Here is a 17175-nt window from a genome sequence, read left to right as displayed (position 1 = left end):
GACTGCGTCTGCGCTGGCCGGGCGAGCCTATCCAGGCCGGGTTTTACAGGTGGCCCAGTTGTGAGCGTTTCAGGTGACTTAGGACAAGTACCCGCAGGACTGTCGCCCTATAGCCGCTTTGGCTATCGGTAACGCAAGGGGTGGCCAGCTCAAGGCTGGGTCCTGCAAATCGGGCCAGCTCCGCTGTGGGTCCCGCCAGGCCAGACTTTGCCATAGGGTGCCAGTGCAGACACACAGGCGTTGATGGAACTGCATCTGGAACCTCTGCTAGCCACATTGGGCCTCCGGACCTTCGGTCTTTGACCTTGCCACTCATCTACCCAGAGAGTCCGAGGAAGACAAAAACAAAAACAACTTGCTCCGGCTGGCGAGGCAGGTCAAGCGGTACTGTGCTTGCTCAACGGTATTGTGCTTGCCCAACACGCACAACGCTCTGCCTTCAATTCCCAGCACTGCCATGAATAAATAAACATAAGTAGAGTGTTCGTCTCTTTAAAAAACAAGTGTTCACTTAGGAAAACTATTGAGAAGGCCGCAGAGTCTTAGAGATTAAGAGCACATACAGCTTTTTCACAAGGACCCAAGTTTGATTCCCAGCACCCACGTAGGTGGGCTCACAACGCCTGCTATTCCAGCTCCAAGGAACCCTACTCCTCTGGCCTCCCTGAGCACCGGCATACACATACAGTTAATCTTTAAAAAGAAAAGTGAATTAGGATGACTGTCAATCTCTAACACATAAACTTGTCACGATACTTTGAGGCAACAATCAGGCTGGGTGCCAACTGGAAGGTGTGAGAAGAAACATCTTCACTCAGGATGCTCCTGTCCCTTTGATCTGGGAGGGCAGGACGTGGTGGGAGGTCTGCCTATCACCAGCCACCTCTCTAGGTTGCCCTGCTGCCGTCTCCCAGGAGCGGGGCACCTCACATCGGGACGTGCCGGGGATGCTTGCTTGTCCCGGGAAGCTCTGGGGTGCTGGTGATGAAGCAAACAGTGGATACGTGGGACAACAGTCCCATCCTGCGGGTCTCTGAGCATGCTCAGTGCTGTTGGGCAGCAGGCTCAGACTCGGAACCTGCTCAGTTCGGTGCTGGTCAATCTTCTGGACGTGCTCCTGGAAGGGTGAACGGGTCTAGCGGGTGGCTTCTGCGCATGTTCCGTGAGGTGCTGGCGGGGATCCAGTAGGGTAGCCTCTGGGCATGCTCAACACGGCCGGGCGGGATCGAGGCGAGTAGCATTTGCGCATGCTCAGACTGGTCCTGTCCCGGCCGGAGCAAGCAGGGGGCGGGCAGAGGCGGAGCCCAGGCGCCCTTATCCCGGGCGCGGGCGGCCGGAGTTCAGAGTGCGGGCCGCGGAGCGGGCAGCGCGGTCTCGGTATGGGTCCGCGCGCTGGGCCTGCGCAGGCGATGCCGCCCGGTCCTTCCTGACGCCTGACGCCGAGTGTCGCCGCCCCGATGGCCGCCGAGCCCCCTGCGCTGCGCCTGCGGCCGCCGGGGAGCACCGGGGACAGCCCGCCAGTGCCGCGCCTGCTCGGAGGCTGCGTGCCGCTGTCGCATCAGGTGGCTGGCCACATGTACGGCAAGGACAAAGTGGGTGAGTGCAGCCTCGGGTCCCCTTCCTCAATCTCCGCTGTAGCCTGTCCGGGCAGTCCCCGGCCTCCGCTGTGCCCTGCTCCGGCAGTCCTCGGCCTCCGCTGTCCTCAGTCTCGGTGGTCCTCAGTACTTCGCCGTCGCCTCCCCTACAGTCACCGGCCTCCACTGTCCCCACCCTGCAGTCCCAGGCCTCCAGATCGTGGTCTCAGCTGTCCCCACCCTGGCAGTCCCCGGCCTCCCATCCTGATCACAGCTGTCCAAGGCTCTTCTGTTCCCTACCCGGCAGTCTCCGGCCTCTGCTGTTCCCGATCCTGGTTGTCCCTAGCCTCGAGTTGCCAGCTCCCGCCGCCCCAAGCCTTCCCTGTCCCCGGGGCTAGGAAGCCGGGCGCCCCCAGGCGCGGCCACAGGCTCCTAGTGGTGCGGAGAGGCGTGCCCCTTCGCCCCAGGGAAGGCGAGTGTTGATTGGAGAAGGCGTTGTTAGTAAAAATAAGGAACTTGGTTTTCTTCTCTGGACCGGGAAGTAAATTCTCCCTGGAGCTCAAGATCTGTTTATAATCGGGAGTAGTAATTGCAAAAGGGACCCAAATGCATACGATGCTAATCCGATGCTTCTCTGCTTGGTGCAGCTGCATCGCTGGAGGGGAAGAAAAAAAAAAAAAAACTGCTATATGTTTTTAAACTTGCCTTGGCTCATCCAAGATCACTCCCTGTCCCTTGAGGAGGGTTCTCGGTGTCTTTGATTGCGCTGGGAGGCGTGGTTCAGCAGTGCAGAACCTTGCCTCCTGGGTAGGCTACACGCCCGGTTGTTGCATAGATCAGTACACAAATAAAATATGCATTCTCCAGCACTCGGGAGGCAGAGCCAGGCGGATCTCTGTGAGTTCGAGGCCAGCCTGGGCTACCAAGTGAGTTCCAGGAAAGGCGCAAAGCTACACAGAGAAACCCTGTCTCGAAAAACCAAAAAAAAAAAAAAAAAAAAAAAAAAAAAAAAAAAAATATGCATTCTTTCCTTGTTCATTTTTATAGACCGTTCCTTGGCGTTTGTCACGTAGTTTGTGAGTTCACGATTTATAAAACAGCGCAGGGTCTACTCCAGGGCAGAGACTAATTCATCCCGCTACTCACAGCGGATCTAGGAAGAGTAAGATGGACTTGGAACTCTTGTGGATAGCTGACCCGGAACAACCGTTTTCGTATTTTGTATTTTGCTGATAAAGTGGTTCAGGTTTAGGCTGGTAAGGTAATACATTTTCTTTTTCTTTCTTCATTGGTATAGAGGATTCATTTTTAAGACCTCAGACAGGCTAGGTAAGAGCATTACCACTGACCTACATCCCCAGCTCTCCTTTATCTGTTTTTCTTTTAAGACAGGCCAGGGGTTCCCAAAGTGCCACTTGGAACTTTCTGTAGCCCAGACAGGCCTTGAACTTTCCATCTTCCTGAGTGGCTGGGGGTATAGGCATGAGCCAACAGGTCCTGTTAAGGTAATACATTTTAAGACAATCTTGGTTAAGTGACACACCTGACTGAAGTCACATTGCTATTGTGTCCTAGAATCAGAAACCAGCACCCACCATATATTTTGGCCGTGAAAAACACACACAGACTGGAGCTCAGCTACGTTCAGGAAATGTTGAAAGACTACGTCAGAGTTAGGGAACTTGAGGTTCTTGGCTAAGATATTTCCTCCTATGCATCGTGTCTGGAGTCAGCTTGCCCCGAAAGATAGGATTCCTATAATCTAAAGGTGTTAAGAAAGTGATTGTTTCCCCGGGGGTCCTGGAGAGCTGCTTCTTTGCAGAGGAGAACAGACCCAAATAAAAATCACCTGTGATTGGCACTTCAGACTAGCTTATGATACCAGCGACCTCCTTAGACTCATTGGTGATGGATTCCAAACACTGGCCGGGTGGCAGTGGCGCATGCCTTTAATCCCAGCACTCGGGAGGCAGAGCCAGGTGGATCTCTGTGAGTTCGAGGCCAAGCCTGGTCTACAGAGTGAGATCCACAGAGAAACCCTGTCTTGAAAAACAAAAACAAAACAACCAAGTGCCTTGAATGTGACTGTATTACAAACAGTGCAGAGAGAGCTAGTTTCTCAGCCAAACTGCCTAATCGAAAGAATAATTTTAGATTGCAAAGAAGGTAGTCCCCAATTTTAGTATTCAGTTTTGTTTTTTCCCCCCCAGTTTCACTAGATTCTTTTGACTCCCAGAGATCAAATTCTTCATGTTATGCCTGCAGTCTGCTGTTTGTTGCTCTGAGTTCTCAGATATTTACCCTGTAGACCGAGCTGGCCATCATCTTCCCTGATCATAAATAGAGATAGCAAGGGAGTCAGCAGTTCGAAGTTCAGCTGTTTAGTATTCCTCCACTGTCACAGGGAGGTCACATTGTTGAGACCAGTGGTTCTCAACCTTCCTAATGCTGAGACCCTTTCATACGTGGTGACACCCCCAACCATAAAATAACTTCTGTTGCTACTTCGTAACTGCAGTTTTGCTACCATTGTGAATCGTAATGTAAACATCCGTCTTAGCTGACCCCTGTTTGAGAGGTCTTTCGACTCACAGGTTGAGAACTTCTGGCTTAGACCCTACTCTGCACTTCCTTAGCTCTTGATAAGCTTTTGAAGACACTGTGGCTGTTTGTATTTGTGATATATATATATATATATATATATATATATATATATATATATATATATGTTTTTCAAAACAGGGTTTCTCTGTGTAGTTTTGGTGCCTGTCCTGGATCTCGCTCTGTAGCCCAGGCTGGCCTCGAACTCACAGAGATCCGCCTGGCTCTGCCTCCCGAGAGCTGACATTAAAGGCGTGCACCACCGACACCCGACTTGTATTTGTTATCATTTTTAACTGCTGTCACTCTCCCTATGGAACTGGAGTTTTCATTTTAGGATTGATCTTATCTCCAAAAATAAAAGAACTGTTGATTTAATTAATTTTTAAAACAATGAAAAACATGGGACTTAGAAGAACCCAAGTCAACGAACAACACCCGTAGCCAAGGGAAAGCTGTTAGTATTTCTGACACCGATTTGGTTTTATGTTCCTCATTGAGATCATACTCCATCAAAAAGGACATTGAAAACTTAGTTCTCTGGATACAAAATGTTTACCTTCTGAAAGTTATTTAAAAAAAAAACCAGCTCATGCCGGGCGGTGGTGGCGCACGCCTTTAATCCCAGCACTCGGGAGGCAGAGCCAGGCGGATCTCTGTGAGTTCGAGGCCAGCCTGGGCTACCAAGTGAGTTCCAGGAAAGGCACAAAGCTACACAGAGAAACCCTGTCTCGAAAAACCAAAAAAAAAAAAAAAAAAAAAAAAAAAAAAACCAGCTCGTGATCTTTTAGGAAAAAGAGTGGTGCCCTTGCTCCGAGTGTCCTAGGGTTAATCACTGGCGGCAGCATTCTGCCTGTCCTTGGGCTATTGTTTTGGGGTACTTACTACGCACGTTAACAGCATTCTGAACCTTCATACCGACGATGCGGTGGCATCTGCTCTTTTTTTTTTGATCTGTGCTGTACCTTGTGGTTCATTTGATGTAGAGGTGTTCCTTGACCTGCGATGGGGGGTACTAACCCTCACCAAACACACTGCTCTCTGGTGGCCTGGTGGCCTGGTGGCCACCTGGGAGCTGCCCTTTGCCCCACTTCAGAGTGTCTCCTCTTGCATACCTGTTCCTCTCTCGCTAGATGACGTCCGTGTTTTCTGTAACAGAAGGTGTGTTAGACATTCCTGGACACAATAGCTCGCCTTGCACATTGTGCCGCCAAAACGCAACAGCCACATCAGTGTCGATCCCCAGAGTTCTCAAATGTTTGTTTACGACCCCTTTTCTGTCTTAGTAGTTTAATCACATACCACTAGTTTCACTTAAAAGCCCTCGAAATTTTTAAGAAGTGGCTCAAAGCTGGAATTGGTGCCTCGGCCAAGTTTGGTATGCAGAAGTAAGGTAGTTGGTGGGAGAAATGAGTGTTTAAGCTGACGCTCATGGTAGGAACCCTCACACCTAGTTGGTGTTAGTGGTCCGCTTGTTCTGAAGTTAGTACAAAGCACTGTGAAGCTTTCAGGGGAGACGAGGAACAGCGGGGAGAGGGAAAGAGGCATGTTGCCCAGTCTGTCTTCTCAGCTCCTCACACGTGACTTTTTTTCTGAACTTTTCTGTAAGTAGGTTGCATATGTCCTGCCATTTATATAGTGACACTTCTGCGTGAATTTCCTAAGAACATCCATATTCTCCTCTGTAGCCAGGGTGTATTTATGGCATGTGGGGATTTAACTGATGCAGCTCCGTAGTTATAATCCTCACCCTCACTTAGTCGAGTTTGGATAATGTGTTTTATCCCCGACTCGTGGTCCTCAGGACAGCAGCCCTCCATCCTTACCACAGGCATTCAGTTACGACTTGCTGTGTTTGCAACACAGCCCCACCCTCTCTCTTGAGTGGTGTTGACACTGAAGAATTCACGTTACACATTTTAGGAAATGCTGTCCACTCTCGAGTTTAAGAAGGTTCCATAGGATGAGACTCAGGGTGTAAGTTTCTGACTGGAACATGATGCTCATCGGGAGACCCACGGTAGCTGTCTGACCTTTATTAGTGGTTAATTTTGGTCATTTCCTTCAAGTATGGGCCAGCTTCCCACCCTGTCGTTAGTGCTTTTACCCCTGGAATGAGTAAGCTGTCTGTGGTAGACCCGTGAAGGCCGCCATGTGGGTATCTGGACCATCGTCAGACCTCACCCCTAGATTTTGATGTATAGTGATGATTCTTGTCTGAAGCAGATGGTTGTGAAATTATGATTTCCTCCTCAATTCCACCACTGCTGTTAACACTCAGCATTCTAAGAAATCACCTCTCTTTACTCCTGTGCTTGTGCATCATTATTTATGACCCGTCGGGACACCTGTCAGACCCAACCACAGAACTAGTTTTTCCCTTGTCATAGGGACTTCCTCTCTGTTCCAAGTTACTGTTGAATGACATGGCCCCTCCCCAGCTGTAGAATTAGCCTTTTGGGCAAGGAACGTTGGCTCCCTTTTTAGTAGTAAATGCTGTTTCTGTTTTTTTTTTTTTTTTTTTTCTCTTATTTCAGTTCTTTGATTGAACTCAGGGCCACAGGGCCACTTTCCTGACACAGGAAATGACCCTTGGAATCTAAGCCTTGGGTCTTAGGGGTGTTGGTATTGGGGTGTCATCGCTGGCAGCTGGCAGGCCCTTTGTGGATGCAGCTGATGGTGTGTAGATATTTTGGAAGTCACAGCTGCATAGCTACCTGAGTCCTTCCCTTTCTGGACTCTTAAATTTACCTTTCTCCTCTTCCCCAGTGAGGACCCTGACTCCTAGTGTTCTCAGTCTATTTATTCTGTTGCGTAATGGTATAATTTTTAGAATTTTTATACCCAAATTTCAACAGATAGCAAACCTACAATAAATAATTCAAGGTCAGGTCTTTTTTTTTTTTTTTTTTTTTTTTTTTAGTTTTCGATTTATTTATTATATTTGTATGTGTTTGTGCCTGCACGAGTTTAGATCCACCACATGTGTGCAGTACCTGTGGCAGCCAGAGGGCATCAATCTCCTGTAATTGGAGTGTGATCAGGTGATTGTGAACCACCGGATGTAGGTGCTGGGAACCGAACCTGGGTACTCTGCACAAGCAGTAAGTGTGCCAGCCTTTAAGTCGGCCCTCTAGACTCAAGTCAGGATTCCTACCCACACAGAGATTACGAGATTAGAAACTATTCAAAGGTTTTTGGGTTTTTAGATTAGAGTTTTTAATTGTTATTGCTTTCCCCTCCCTTTTATAATAATACTCATTAGAAATCTAGTTGGTTTCATCTGTTTCTTCTTAAATTAGTTTCCCCCTCCCATTTTGTTCCAAAGTTCAAAACCATAGAAAGGGTTTGGTGTGGTGGTGCAAGCCTTAGATCCCAACACTAGGGGGGCAGAGGAAGCAGGGCCAGCCTGGTCTACATAGCCGGCAGGTCTCTAGGAGTTGGAGGCCAGCCTGGTCTACATAGCAAGTTCCAGACCTAATCCTTCCACCACATTCCTCAGCGGTCTTCGTAGGTGACACATTTCAGTATTTTCTTATGCATCCTTTCTGAGTTTCTCTAATAACGTAAGTTTTTCCTCCTGACACATAGGGCGGTGTGCTGTAGATACCTTTTTGCAGGTGGCTTTAAATGTTCACACTGTCATCATCTAAACATCAGTATGCTGTCTATGGAGGATACAGCTTTTCTTTCTTAGCTGTCTGTGCCCCCGGGGTGTGTAGACCACAGTTTATTCAGCCGGTCTCTCGGGTCTGCTCTGTCTCACTGCTCAGTGCTGTGTGGTAGGCATCGGGATAACTGAGTAAGCATCTTACTTTCTATTTCAGGGCGGCCTTGCCTTTTTCTGGCCCTTTGTGACCAGGTGTAGATTTTTAACCCCTCCTCACTTTCCCTAAGAAACCCGGTGAAGTCCCGCTTGGCAATGCTTTCTTGCTTCACAGATTGCTCAGGAGCAATTGATTTGATCTCTACCGCCCTGAGCCGTCCAGAGCTCAGACAAGTGTCACTTTCTCTCCGTCATGCTTTCCTCTCTAGTTTTGGCAAGTGAGTGCCAGTGTTCGTAAGAGAGGGGTCATACACAGAGTTCACCAGGCTTCCCAGACTGTTTAATGGTACTCTAAATTGTTCTGACTTTTTAACGAACTTTTTAGGGGAGGACTTTCAAATCTATAAAATATTGCCAGAACGGCTGTAAACCGGCTGTACCCAGTCACTACAATGGCACCGTGTGTGCCGGTGATGGTTTGTAGAACTGTTTAAGAATAAATCATATCATGACCCTTTGTTCGAATAAGTATATATCTCCTAAAAAATATGATGTTCTTCTTGCCTACTTAGGATAGAACAATAACATTTAGGATATAGTGTTCGGCAGGTGCTATCATTGCAATGAACCTGACCTCAAATATAGCCTCACAGGCGGCGGGCCTGACCCTGTAGCCTGTGCTGTGAGCCCTGTGTGGCACATGTTCTTTCCTCTAGTACAAGGTAGCCCATTCGGTTATCGTTGGTGTTGGTGCTCTGTCATTTGGAGAATTTTTTTTATTTTTTATTTTTTTAGTAGTGCTAGGGAACTGAACCTAGAACCTTTCGAACTAAGCGCACACTCCACCATGGAGTTACACTCCCTGCCTTCATAGTTTTTGACCACGAATTTATTTTATTTACTTATTAGTTTGTGTATGTGTGTGTGAGAGAGAGGCAGTGTGTACGTGTTCGTATGTGCGGCAGCCAGAAGTTTCTATTGAGAGTCTTTGTCAGTATTGCGTTCATCTTTCTCCCTCCCACTATGGGCATAGACATAGTTATTTAGAGGGCACATCGTGTCAGTTTGGTAAAACAGCATTAGTAGCTTCCCTACTAGGGCTATGGCCTCTCCAGCCTGAACTAACGGTACAAGAAATGAACTCCCTCCTTGGAGAGGGCCTTCAGTCCAATGAGAAAGCAAGTGGTGGACGACTTTCATACCAGACTTGGCCTATCCATCTGACCAGTCAGTCTTGTTACACATTGAGCCCCCCACTGAGTTAGACTGTTGGTGGCAGTTCTCCACAGCAGCCTGGGTAGCACCTTCTGGCACCATTGAGGGCTGGCCAGGAGAGAGGAAGTTCTAGCCCATTTCTACTTTGATTTCTCTATGTCTTGCAATGAGGGTATATGATGTCTTACGTCTGTCCACCTTATTTTTTGAGGCCACTCACTGAGTCAGGATCTTGGACTCTAGACTAGTTGGCCAGCAGACCCCAGGGATCCCCGTTGTCTTAGCCTCCCCAGTGCTGGGATTATAGGCATCACATCCACTGTTTATTGTGGGCACTGGGGGTCAGGATTCAAATCCTCATGATTGTTCAGCAAGCATTGTACCGACTGACTCATCTTCCCAGCCTATGTTTTATGATTTGCATGTATGTGTTGTGTGTGTGCATCTATGGAGTGTGTGTGTGTGTGTGTGTGTGTGTGTGTGTGTGTGTGTATGTGTGTGGTGCAGGCATGTGGAGACCCAGTGTTGATATCAGTTGTCTTCCTTCATTACTCTACTGTATTCATTAAGGCAGGGTCTCGTGCTAACCCTGAGCTCACTGATTCTAACTACTTGGGCTAGCCAGCTTGCATAGGCATCCATTGGCTCTGCTCCCAGTAGGCAGCCACCATGCTTTCTTGGTTGTGTGTGGGTTCAAGGCATCTAAACTTGGGGCCTCATTTGCATGGTAAGTGCCATCTCCCCTTTATTTTAAATGTATTTATTTATTATTATTTACTGAAGCAGAGTCTTATGTAGACCAGCCTGGCCTGGATCTCAGTGTGTAGCTCAGGATGACCTTGAATTGATCCTCCTGCCTTTTGCGCAAGTTCAGGATGATAGGGATGTACTACCACATCAGATAATCATGACCTGTTTGTAGCATGTGAGATACAAGATTTTCACATACCTTCAACTGTCTTATTATTTCATTATAATTAGGGTCAGAGACAGAATGAGCAGTTTTGGCATGTGAGTTCATGTGTTCTCGGTTTATATGGCACAGGTTATCAACGGCATTGCTATTACCAGAACTTTGCTCACATGGCTAAGTGCTGGCTGTTGGTTTTCCACCTTGGTGTTACCATTTTTGCCATTGTAATCAAGTAACTTGGGAGGAATATTTGAGTGTTGTATACCCCTTTTCTCACTTATTTAATGTTGTAAGCATCCACTAAGAATTGCCAAGCTCATGTATCGCTGGGAAGACCACACCATGAAATACTCCCATCTTTCTCCAGTAGTTGGCATTGTGTGTTGGGGACCCACGTCTCTCCCCATGAATTCTTTTCTAGGATATACTAAGATGTCTCAAAATTCAGTCAGCGGATATTACCCATATTGTTGCTGCTACTTTTAATCATCACCAAAATGCCATTCTCCTAAATTTGGACAGTGGCAGCTTCTGGAGGCTTGCTCCTGTGTCTCTTTGACATTTCCTGTTTTTTTTTTTTTTTTTTTTTTCTTTTAAAGTGTCTTCTCTGTTTCTGGCATAAAAAAAGATGATGCATGCTTGTTTTGTGTCTTCCTTGTTCCGGCCCCGGAACTGGAAGGAACTGTTTGTGTCTTTGAGAGATGAGCGACATTTCAGATCTTGATTCCAGGTGTGCTTGGTGCTCGTGTGTAGTTCTGCTTGTCCTTTGAGCAGACTGAAGAAAGAGACAGACAGTCTCATACTTCATGTATCAGGGTTATGTGTGTTTACCTGCATGCATGTGTGTGCATGAATGCACGCCCTGGAGACTGCAGGCAGGGCCCCACCCATGCACAAGCTTGAGCAGCCTCTCCCCGGGCCTGTGCCTGTATTTTGAGCCCAGCATCTTAGGGCTTTGTCTCCCATCTTCTCAAAGCATGATTGTATTTACTCGCTTTGAAATCCTAAATAAACTTTTGTTCCTGGAAAATTGTTCTCCTATATGTATTGTTGCTGTATTAATTTTACCTTTTTTTGTTTGTTTGTTTTTTGAAACAGAGTTCCTGTAGCTTAGGCTGGCTTAAGACTCCTGTGTAGTCCAGGTTGCCCTAGAGCTCATATAGGCATGAGGTACCTACTGCTCCCGGCTTTTTTATGAGTTTTTTTTTTTTTCTTTTGCGTACCACATGCATACCTCTCGTACCCATGGAGACTAGAAGAGGGTTTTTCAGATTCCCCTGGAACTGGAGTTGCAGACTGCTGTGAGTCGTGATATGGGTGCTGGGAATTGAACCTGGGTCCTTTGGAAGAGTAGCAAGTGCTCTTACCCACTGAGCCATCTCTCCAGTCCCCTTACCAGGTACTTTTTTTTTTTTTTTTTTATGTTTGCAATTGTGGTTATTTACTTTTTAAAGATGGAATGTCATGTAACCCAGGCTGGCTTTGAGCTTATGTAGTCGGGTGACCTTGAACTCTTGATACTCTTGTCTCCCAACCTCCTAAACTGGGATTAAAGGTATGTGCCACCATGCCTAATTTATGCAATGCTGGGGACTGAACCCAGGGACTCTGGCAACTAGGCATTGGTTATACCCGTGGAGCTGTTCCCAGCCCTTGTGATGGTGTTTATTTGAGATTATGGTCTGTACTTTTCTTAGCCATCTTTGTTGGAGTTTTTAGAGGTCACATTTATACTATTTCATGTGGAGCAGTGGTTCTCAACCTACCTAATGCCGAGACCCTTTAATATAGTTCCTCATGTTGTGGTGACCCCCAACCATAAAATTATTTCATTGCTACTTCATAACTGTCATTTTGCTACTCTTATGAATCGGAATGTAAATATCTGATATGCAACTCCCCAAGCAGTCGAGACACACAGGTTAAGAACTGCTAATATAGAGAACTGACTATAGAGAATAGCATTTGGGAGGCTGAGGCAGGAAGGTCAAGGCTGGCATGGGATGGATAGTAAGTCCTAAGTCATTCCAATCTAAACAGCCTCTCACCAAAACCCTCTCAGACTGACCTCAAAACAAACAAACAAGTTGAGAAAGATGTGGTGTTACATTGTGTACCCCAATATGTTGCGTACCCTAATAAACTTACCTGGGAATCAAAGGACAGAGCCAGCCACTAGATTAGACATAGAGGCCAGACAGTGGTGACACGTGCCTTTAATCCTATCACTTGGGAGGCAGAGATCCGTCTGGATCTCTGAGTTCAAGGCCACACTGGGAACAGAGCCAGGTGTGGTAGCACACACCTTTAATCCCAGCACTTGAGATCTCATGTCTTTGTTTGGGAAGGACACACACAGGAGTGATGGCAAGAAGCAGAAAGGTATATAAGGCGTGAGGAGGACCAGGAACTAGAGACTTTTAAGCAGTTCAACTGAGACCCTCGGGGGTGAGGATTCAGAGGCTTTCAGTCTGAGGATTCGTGGAAACAGGATTGGCTGAGGAGTTGGTGAGGTGAGGTTGGCTGTGGCTTGTTCTGTTTTCTCTGATCTTTCAGCCTTCACCCCACTATCTGACTCTGGGTATTTTATTATAAGGCCCTTTAAGATTTGTGTTACAGAAAGATGCTATCTTATTTCCTGAGAAATTTGATGAGATTACTATTGCTATTTTTGTTTTTGTTTGATATTGTTGTGTTGGGAACAGTCTCTAGGAGGCCATTTTGGCTCCATTTGGATGTCTTTCTCCTCCCCACCACCACCCACTCTCTTGCAATGCTGAAGATTAAACCCAGGGCTACACGCATGCAGGGGGATCTCTGTCAGCAGCCCCTGCCTCAGCCCTGGCCCCTAGATTTGTTTCTTCCTGTGTCAGTTTTAATGATGTGCATCTAAAAGAATCTGTCTCATGGAAGTGGTGGCATTTGCCGATGGTAACCTCATGAACCTCTTCCTCTTCGAATGTTCATTTATTCCTGATAACGATAATTTACCTTCTTTTTTCTTGGTCTGTTCAGCAAGTTGCTTACCAGTTTTCTAGACCACTTACTTGATTTCACTGGTTTTTGTCTGTTGTCCTTTGAAAAAATTATTTATTGAGACATGTTCTTACTGTATCTCCCAGGCTGGCCTTTAACCCTTGACCCTCTTTCCTTGCTTTGGGAGTTGGTCGGGGGGATCACCATGCCCAGTGTCAGTTTTTATTGAATTGGCTTTTTGTTTATATGTATTTATGTGAAGTTAGTACATCTTTCTCTAACATATTAGGTGTGGCTCCTTTTCCTGAATGATAGAAATATTGAATGCCTTCTTTTTACATTTATCTATTTGGAGGTGGTAGGAGATGGGCAGGGTGCCCGTGCGGAGGTCAGCAGATAACTTGTGGAATGTTCTCTCTTCCACCATGTGGTTTACAGGGATTGTGCTCGGGTCTGTAGGTTTGACAGCCAATGCCCATGCCCACCGGGCCATCCACCAGCGGCCCCAGACAGAAATATTTACAACTACACTTTTCACTATGAGTTGCGCTGTGCACACAGTGTGTTTTTGCTATCACTTGGAGTACTTTTTCGTATCTCCTGTGGTTTGATCCATGTGTAATTACAGCAGGGCTGTTTCCTTCCTATGATTTGGCATTTCCCCACATGTCTTGCTATTGCTGCTGTGGTTTGAGGGTATCTTCTGCAGGATTCCAATCCTTGTCGGTTTGGGGCGTGGTAAATAGAGCGTTTATGCTTGAAGGACTTGTGTGTTCTGTTGGATGTAGTTCTTCCTCCTGTCCTGTCTTCCAGATGACCTTGACTGTGCAGGGATTTTCTACCTCAGCTGGGACTGTAGTCACAAGGTGCGAGCTGGGTACAGCTTCTCTGCTATATAAATTGGCCATTTTTTTGCTGTTCAGGTTTTATATATCATTACAATGCCTTCTCTGCCAAATACCAGAAAGTCTTTGTGAATTTGTTTATTGTTTCAATTTGTCATTTTTGCTCCCTGTATCCTGAAGCCACGTTAAGCCCTGTTACACATCTATAATTTTATATCATAATCAACTGACCTTGTCATTATGACATGTCTTTCTTAAATATGAAAAGATTCCTTTCCTTGAGGATCGCTCAGTGGTTAAGATCGATTTCCCAGCACCCACATCTGCTGTAACTCCAGCTCCAGAGGACCTGATGCTCTCTTCTGGACTCTTTAGGTATCCACATACCCCCCCACCACATGCACATACATATGCATGCAGACACATACACATGCAGACACACACACACATACATACATATGCATACAGACACATACACATGCAGACACACACACACACACACACACACACACACACACACAAGACCCTAATAGATGTTTATGATAGTAATTTCTGGAAGGAAGAAAAACATAAAGATATAAATTGAAATCACCTAGAATGCTCCTTCTACATAAATCAGTTCTGGTTGTTGTTGTTATTGTTGTTTTTAACAGGAAGGGTCTCACTCTGGAGCTTGCTAGGTCAGCCTGACCTTGAACTTGAAATCTGTGCCTGCCTCTGCCTCAGAGTACTGGAATTAAAGGCATGTGCCACCGTACCTGGTTTCCTTTCACAGCAATTTGAACATGTAGTTACCATTTTTCTGAATGCTTATTTCTGAAATGTTAAGCTCTTACAACAGTGATTATTGTGGTGAAAATCAGTATTGAATTTACCATCAGCGCATACAGTAGCATCAGCCTGTGATCTGTAAAATATTTGTTAGTGTATTATTTTTACATATGTGTATATGTGTACCTGAAAGAGTTTGTTTGCACCACGTGTGTGCGGTTGCCCGTGGAAGGCGGAAGAGGGCATCAGGTCCCCTGGAGCTGGAGCTGCAGACATTGGGAGCCACCTAATGGAGTTCGGGGAGCTGAACCCGGCACCTACATAGCAGCCGGCTGTCTCCTGCCCCAGTCTGAGACTCTGGGGTGTTTGCAAACTCCGTACCTGCTCAACACTTGCCTGTCCTTGCTGCTAGCCTTTGTCAGCCACCATTCTGCTTTCTAAGAACGTGAGCGTGTTAGATGCTTCACGGGAGTGGAATCCAGAAGTACTTGGCTTATCTCAGGTTGGAAGGTTCCGAGGTATTTGTTACAGCAGCTGCAGCTGACTGGTCACCTCCGAGCCCCATGGCTTTGAAACAGGTCTTCTTAGGTGTCATTTCCGGTGCAGCTGACTCACCAGAGGATTGCTCTCAGCTATTGTTTTACTCTGTCTGCCCCTTGTATACCCCTGCCTCAGAGATGGAGCCTCACATGTTCCTGCCCCTTACCTAGGTACACTTGATGCTGGTCTGGGACTCAGAGCTGGGCTTAAAGGCATGTGCCATCATGCCTGTCCCTTTCCCTTTTATTATTATTATTGTTTTTTTGAGACAGGGTTTCTCTGCATAGTTTTGGTGTGTCTGTCCTGGATCTCGATCTGTAAACCAGACTGGCCTAGAACTCACAGAGATGCGCCTGCCTCTGCCTCCCGAGTGCTGGGATTAAAGACGTGCGCCACCACCGCCTGGCTCTTACTGTTTTTTGTTTTTGTTTTTTTGAGACCTTTGTAACCCTGGCTGCCCTGGAACCTGCTGTGTAGACCAGGCTGGCTTAGAACTCAGAGATCTGCCTGCCTCTGCCTCCCGAGTGCTGGGACTAAAGGAGTGCGCCACCACATCTGACTTCCCTTGTGTTTTGAGACAGGGTCTTGATCAGTTACTCCAGCTGGCCTTGAACTTGTGGCAGTCCTTCCTCAGCCTTCCTTGGTATCCGGCTAGCTGTTGGCCTCTCTTAAAGTTCATTTTGCTCTTTTCTTCTGTGATAATTTGATTTACCCTCCCAGATCATTCCCATCTCATGTGCTGTGTTTTTCGGTTCTGGAATTTCCTTGGGTTCTCTTAGTCTCTGCACTTTTCTCCAGTTTCTGTAGCATACACGGGATTTTGTTGAACATACTTGCTTCCTCATTATAATCATGTGGCCGTCTTGCGTCAGCATCTGTTGACTGCACTGTTCTTCCCCTTCTTCACTATGCCTCGTAATTTGCTATTGAATGAACACAGGGCATCCTGCTCACAGAATGCGGGAAAGCAGAGTGAACAGTTTTGCTTTTTCCTCTGGAGGGCCTGTCTCCTCTTCACAGAGCTCAGGAGAACCATGCTGCATCTTAGTTAAGGGCTGTTGTCTGTTGTCCTAGCAGCGTGGAGCTTGCTGGTTGGGATGTGGCTTTGGTCTCAGATGCCACAGTTCTGTTGGCTTTACTCACTTGGGACTGGGATTATGAAAACTTAGTTATTTTGTAGGACCCAGTGGTCTGCTCCTGTGGGGTTATATAGTCTTGGATCCAGTCTGCTCCTCCACACAGCTGGCTACAGTTGCCTGATTGCTGCTTGTAAATAAAATGTCTCTGGGAAGCTCCCAATTGTGTAGACCTGCTGTGAGAGGCACGGGGGCAGGTGTGCTGCTCTCCTGGCTGTTAATGCCTCGGTTTTTCCCTGTGGGCTTCAACCCAGGCATCTGTGCTAATGCCGATCTTGGCTGCAGGAGTAGAGGGCATGCTTGCCCTAAATTCCCATCTTCAGAAACAGGTTTCTCTCCAGCCGTTTTCAGTTACATTAGACTAATCCTGTGGTACTCGAATCTTCTCAAGAGCCGAGCTCTCCCTTGTAGCTTACTCTCTCCTTCCTTCTGGTGCTTAGATCTTAGACTTCTGCTTTGTCTTTAAATTATACATTTTTGCCATTGTAAAGTTTACGTCACAGCACGGTGTGCAGGCACACTCCTTTAATCCCATCACTCAGGAGTCAGAGGCAGGAAGATCTCTGAGTGCAAGGCCAGCCTGGTCTACGGAGTGAGTTCCAGGACAGCCAGGACTGTTCCACAGAGAAATCTTATCTTGAAAAACCCCCGCAAAAAAGCAAACAACAACAAAAAAGTTCATATCAAGTGCCAAAAAGTATAGATACAAGTGGAGTATCTTATAAAATTCTAAGTAGAATTCTGTCCCAATTGTCATGGTTCTGTGAAATCCCAACAGATAGATTTAAAATTTCAACACGTAATGAGTGCTGTTACTTACATTGTGCCAATGTTGGTG

The 17175-nt window shown here is 46.7% G+C and overlaps 1 protein-coding gene across 1 annotated transcript in view; it reads left to right on the top strand.

The window, feature by feature from the left end:
- The first annotated feature begins 30 nt into the window (after positions 1–30).
- The window catches only part of Ipmk (inositol polyphosphate multikinase), a 36654-nt gene continuing 19509 nt past the window's right edge, over positions 31–17175 (top strand). Inside the window, exon 1 of the mRNA XM_052744728.1 lies at positions 31–1596. Coding sequence (XP_052600688.1) covers positions 1458–1596 — 139 coding nt within the window. The 5' untranslated portion in view covers positions 31–1457. The remainder of the gene's footprint in view (positions 1597–17175) is intronic.

Source organism: Peromyscus californicus, unplaced genomic scaffold, assembly GCF_007827085.1.
Source record: "Peromyscus californicus insignis strain IS unplaced genomic scaffold, ASM782708v3 Scaffold_19__1_contigs__length_69161282, whole genome shotgun sequence".
Taxonomy (NCBI): domain Eukaryota; kingdom Metazoa; phylum Chordata; class Mammalia; order Rodentia; family Cricetidae; genus Peromyscus; species Peromyscus californicus.
The sequence above is the reverse complement of the archived record's forward strand: the minus strand, read 5'-3'. Positions and strand labels throughout refer to the sequence as shown.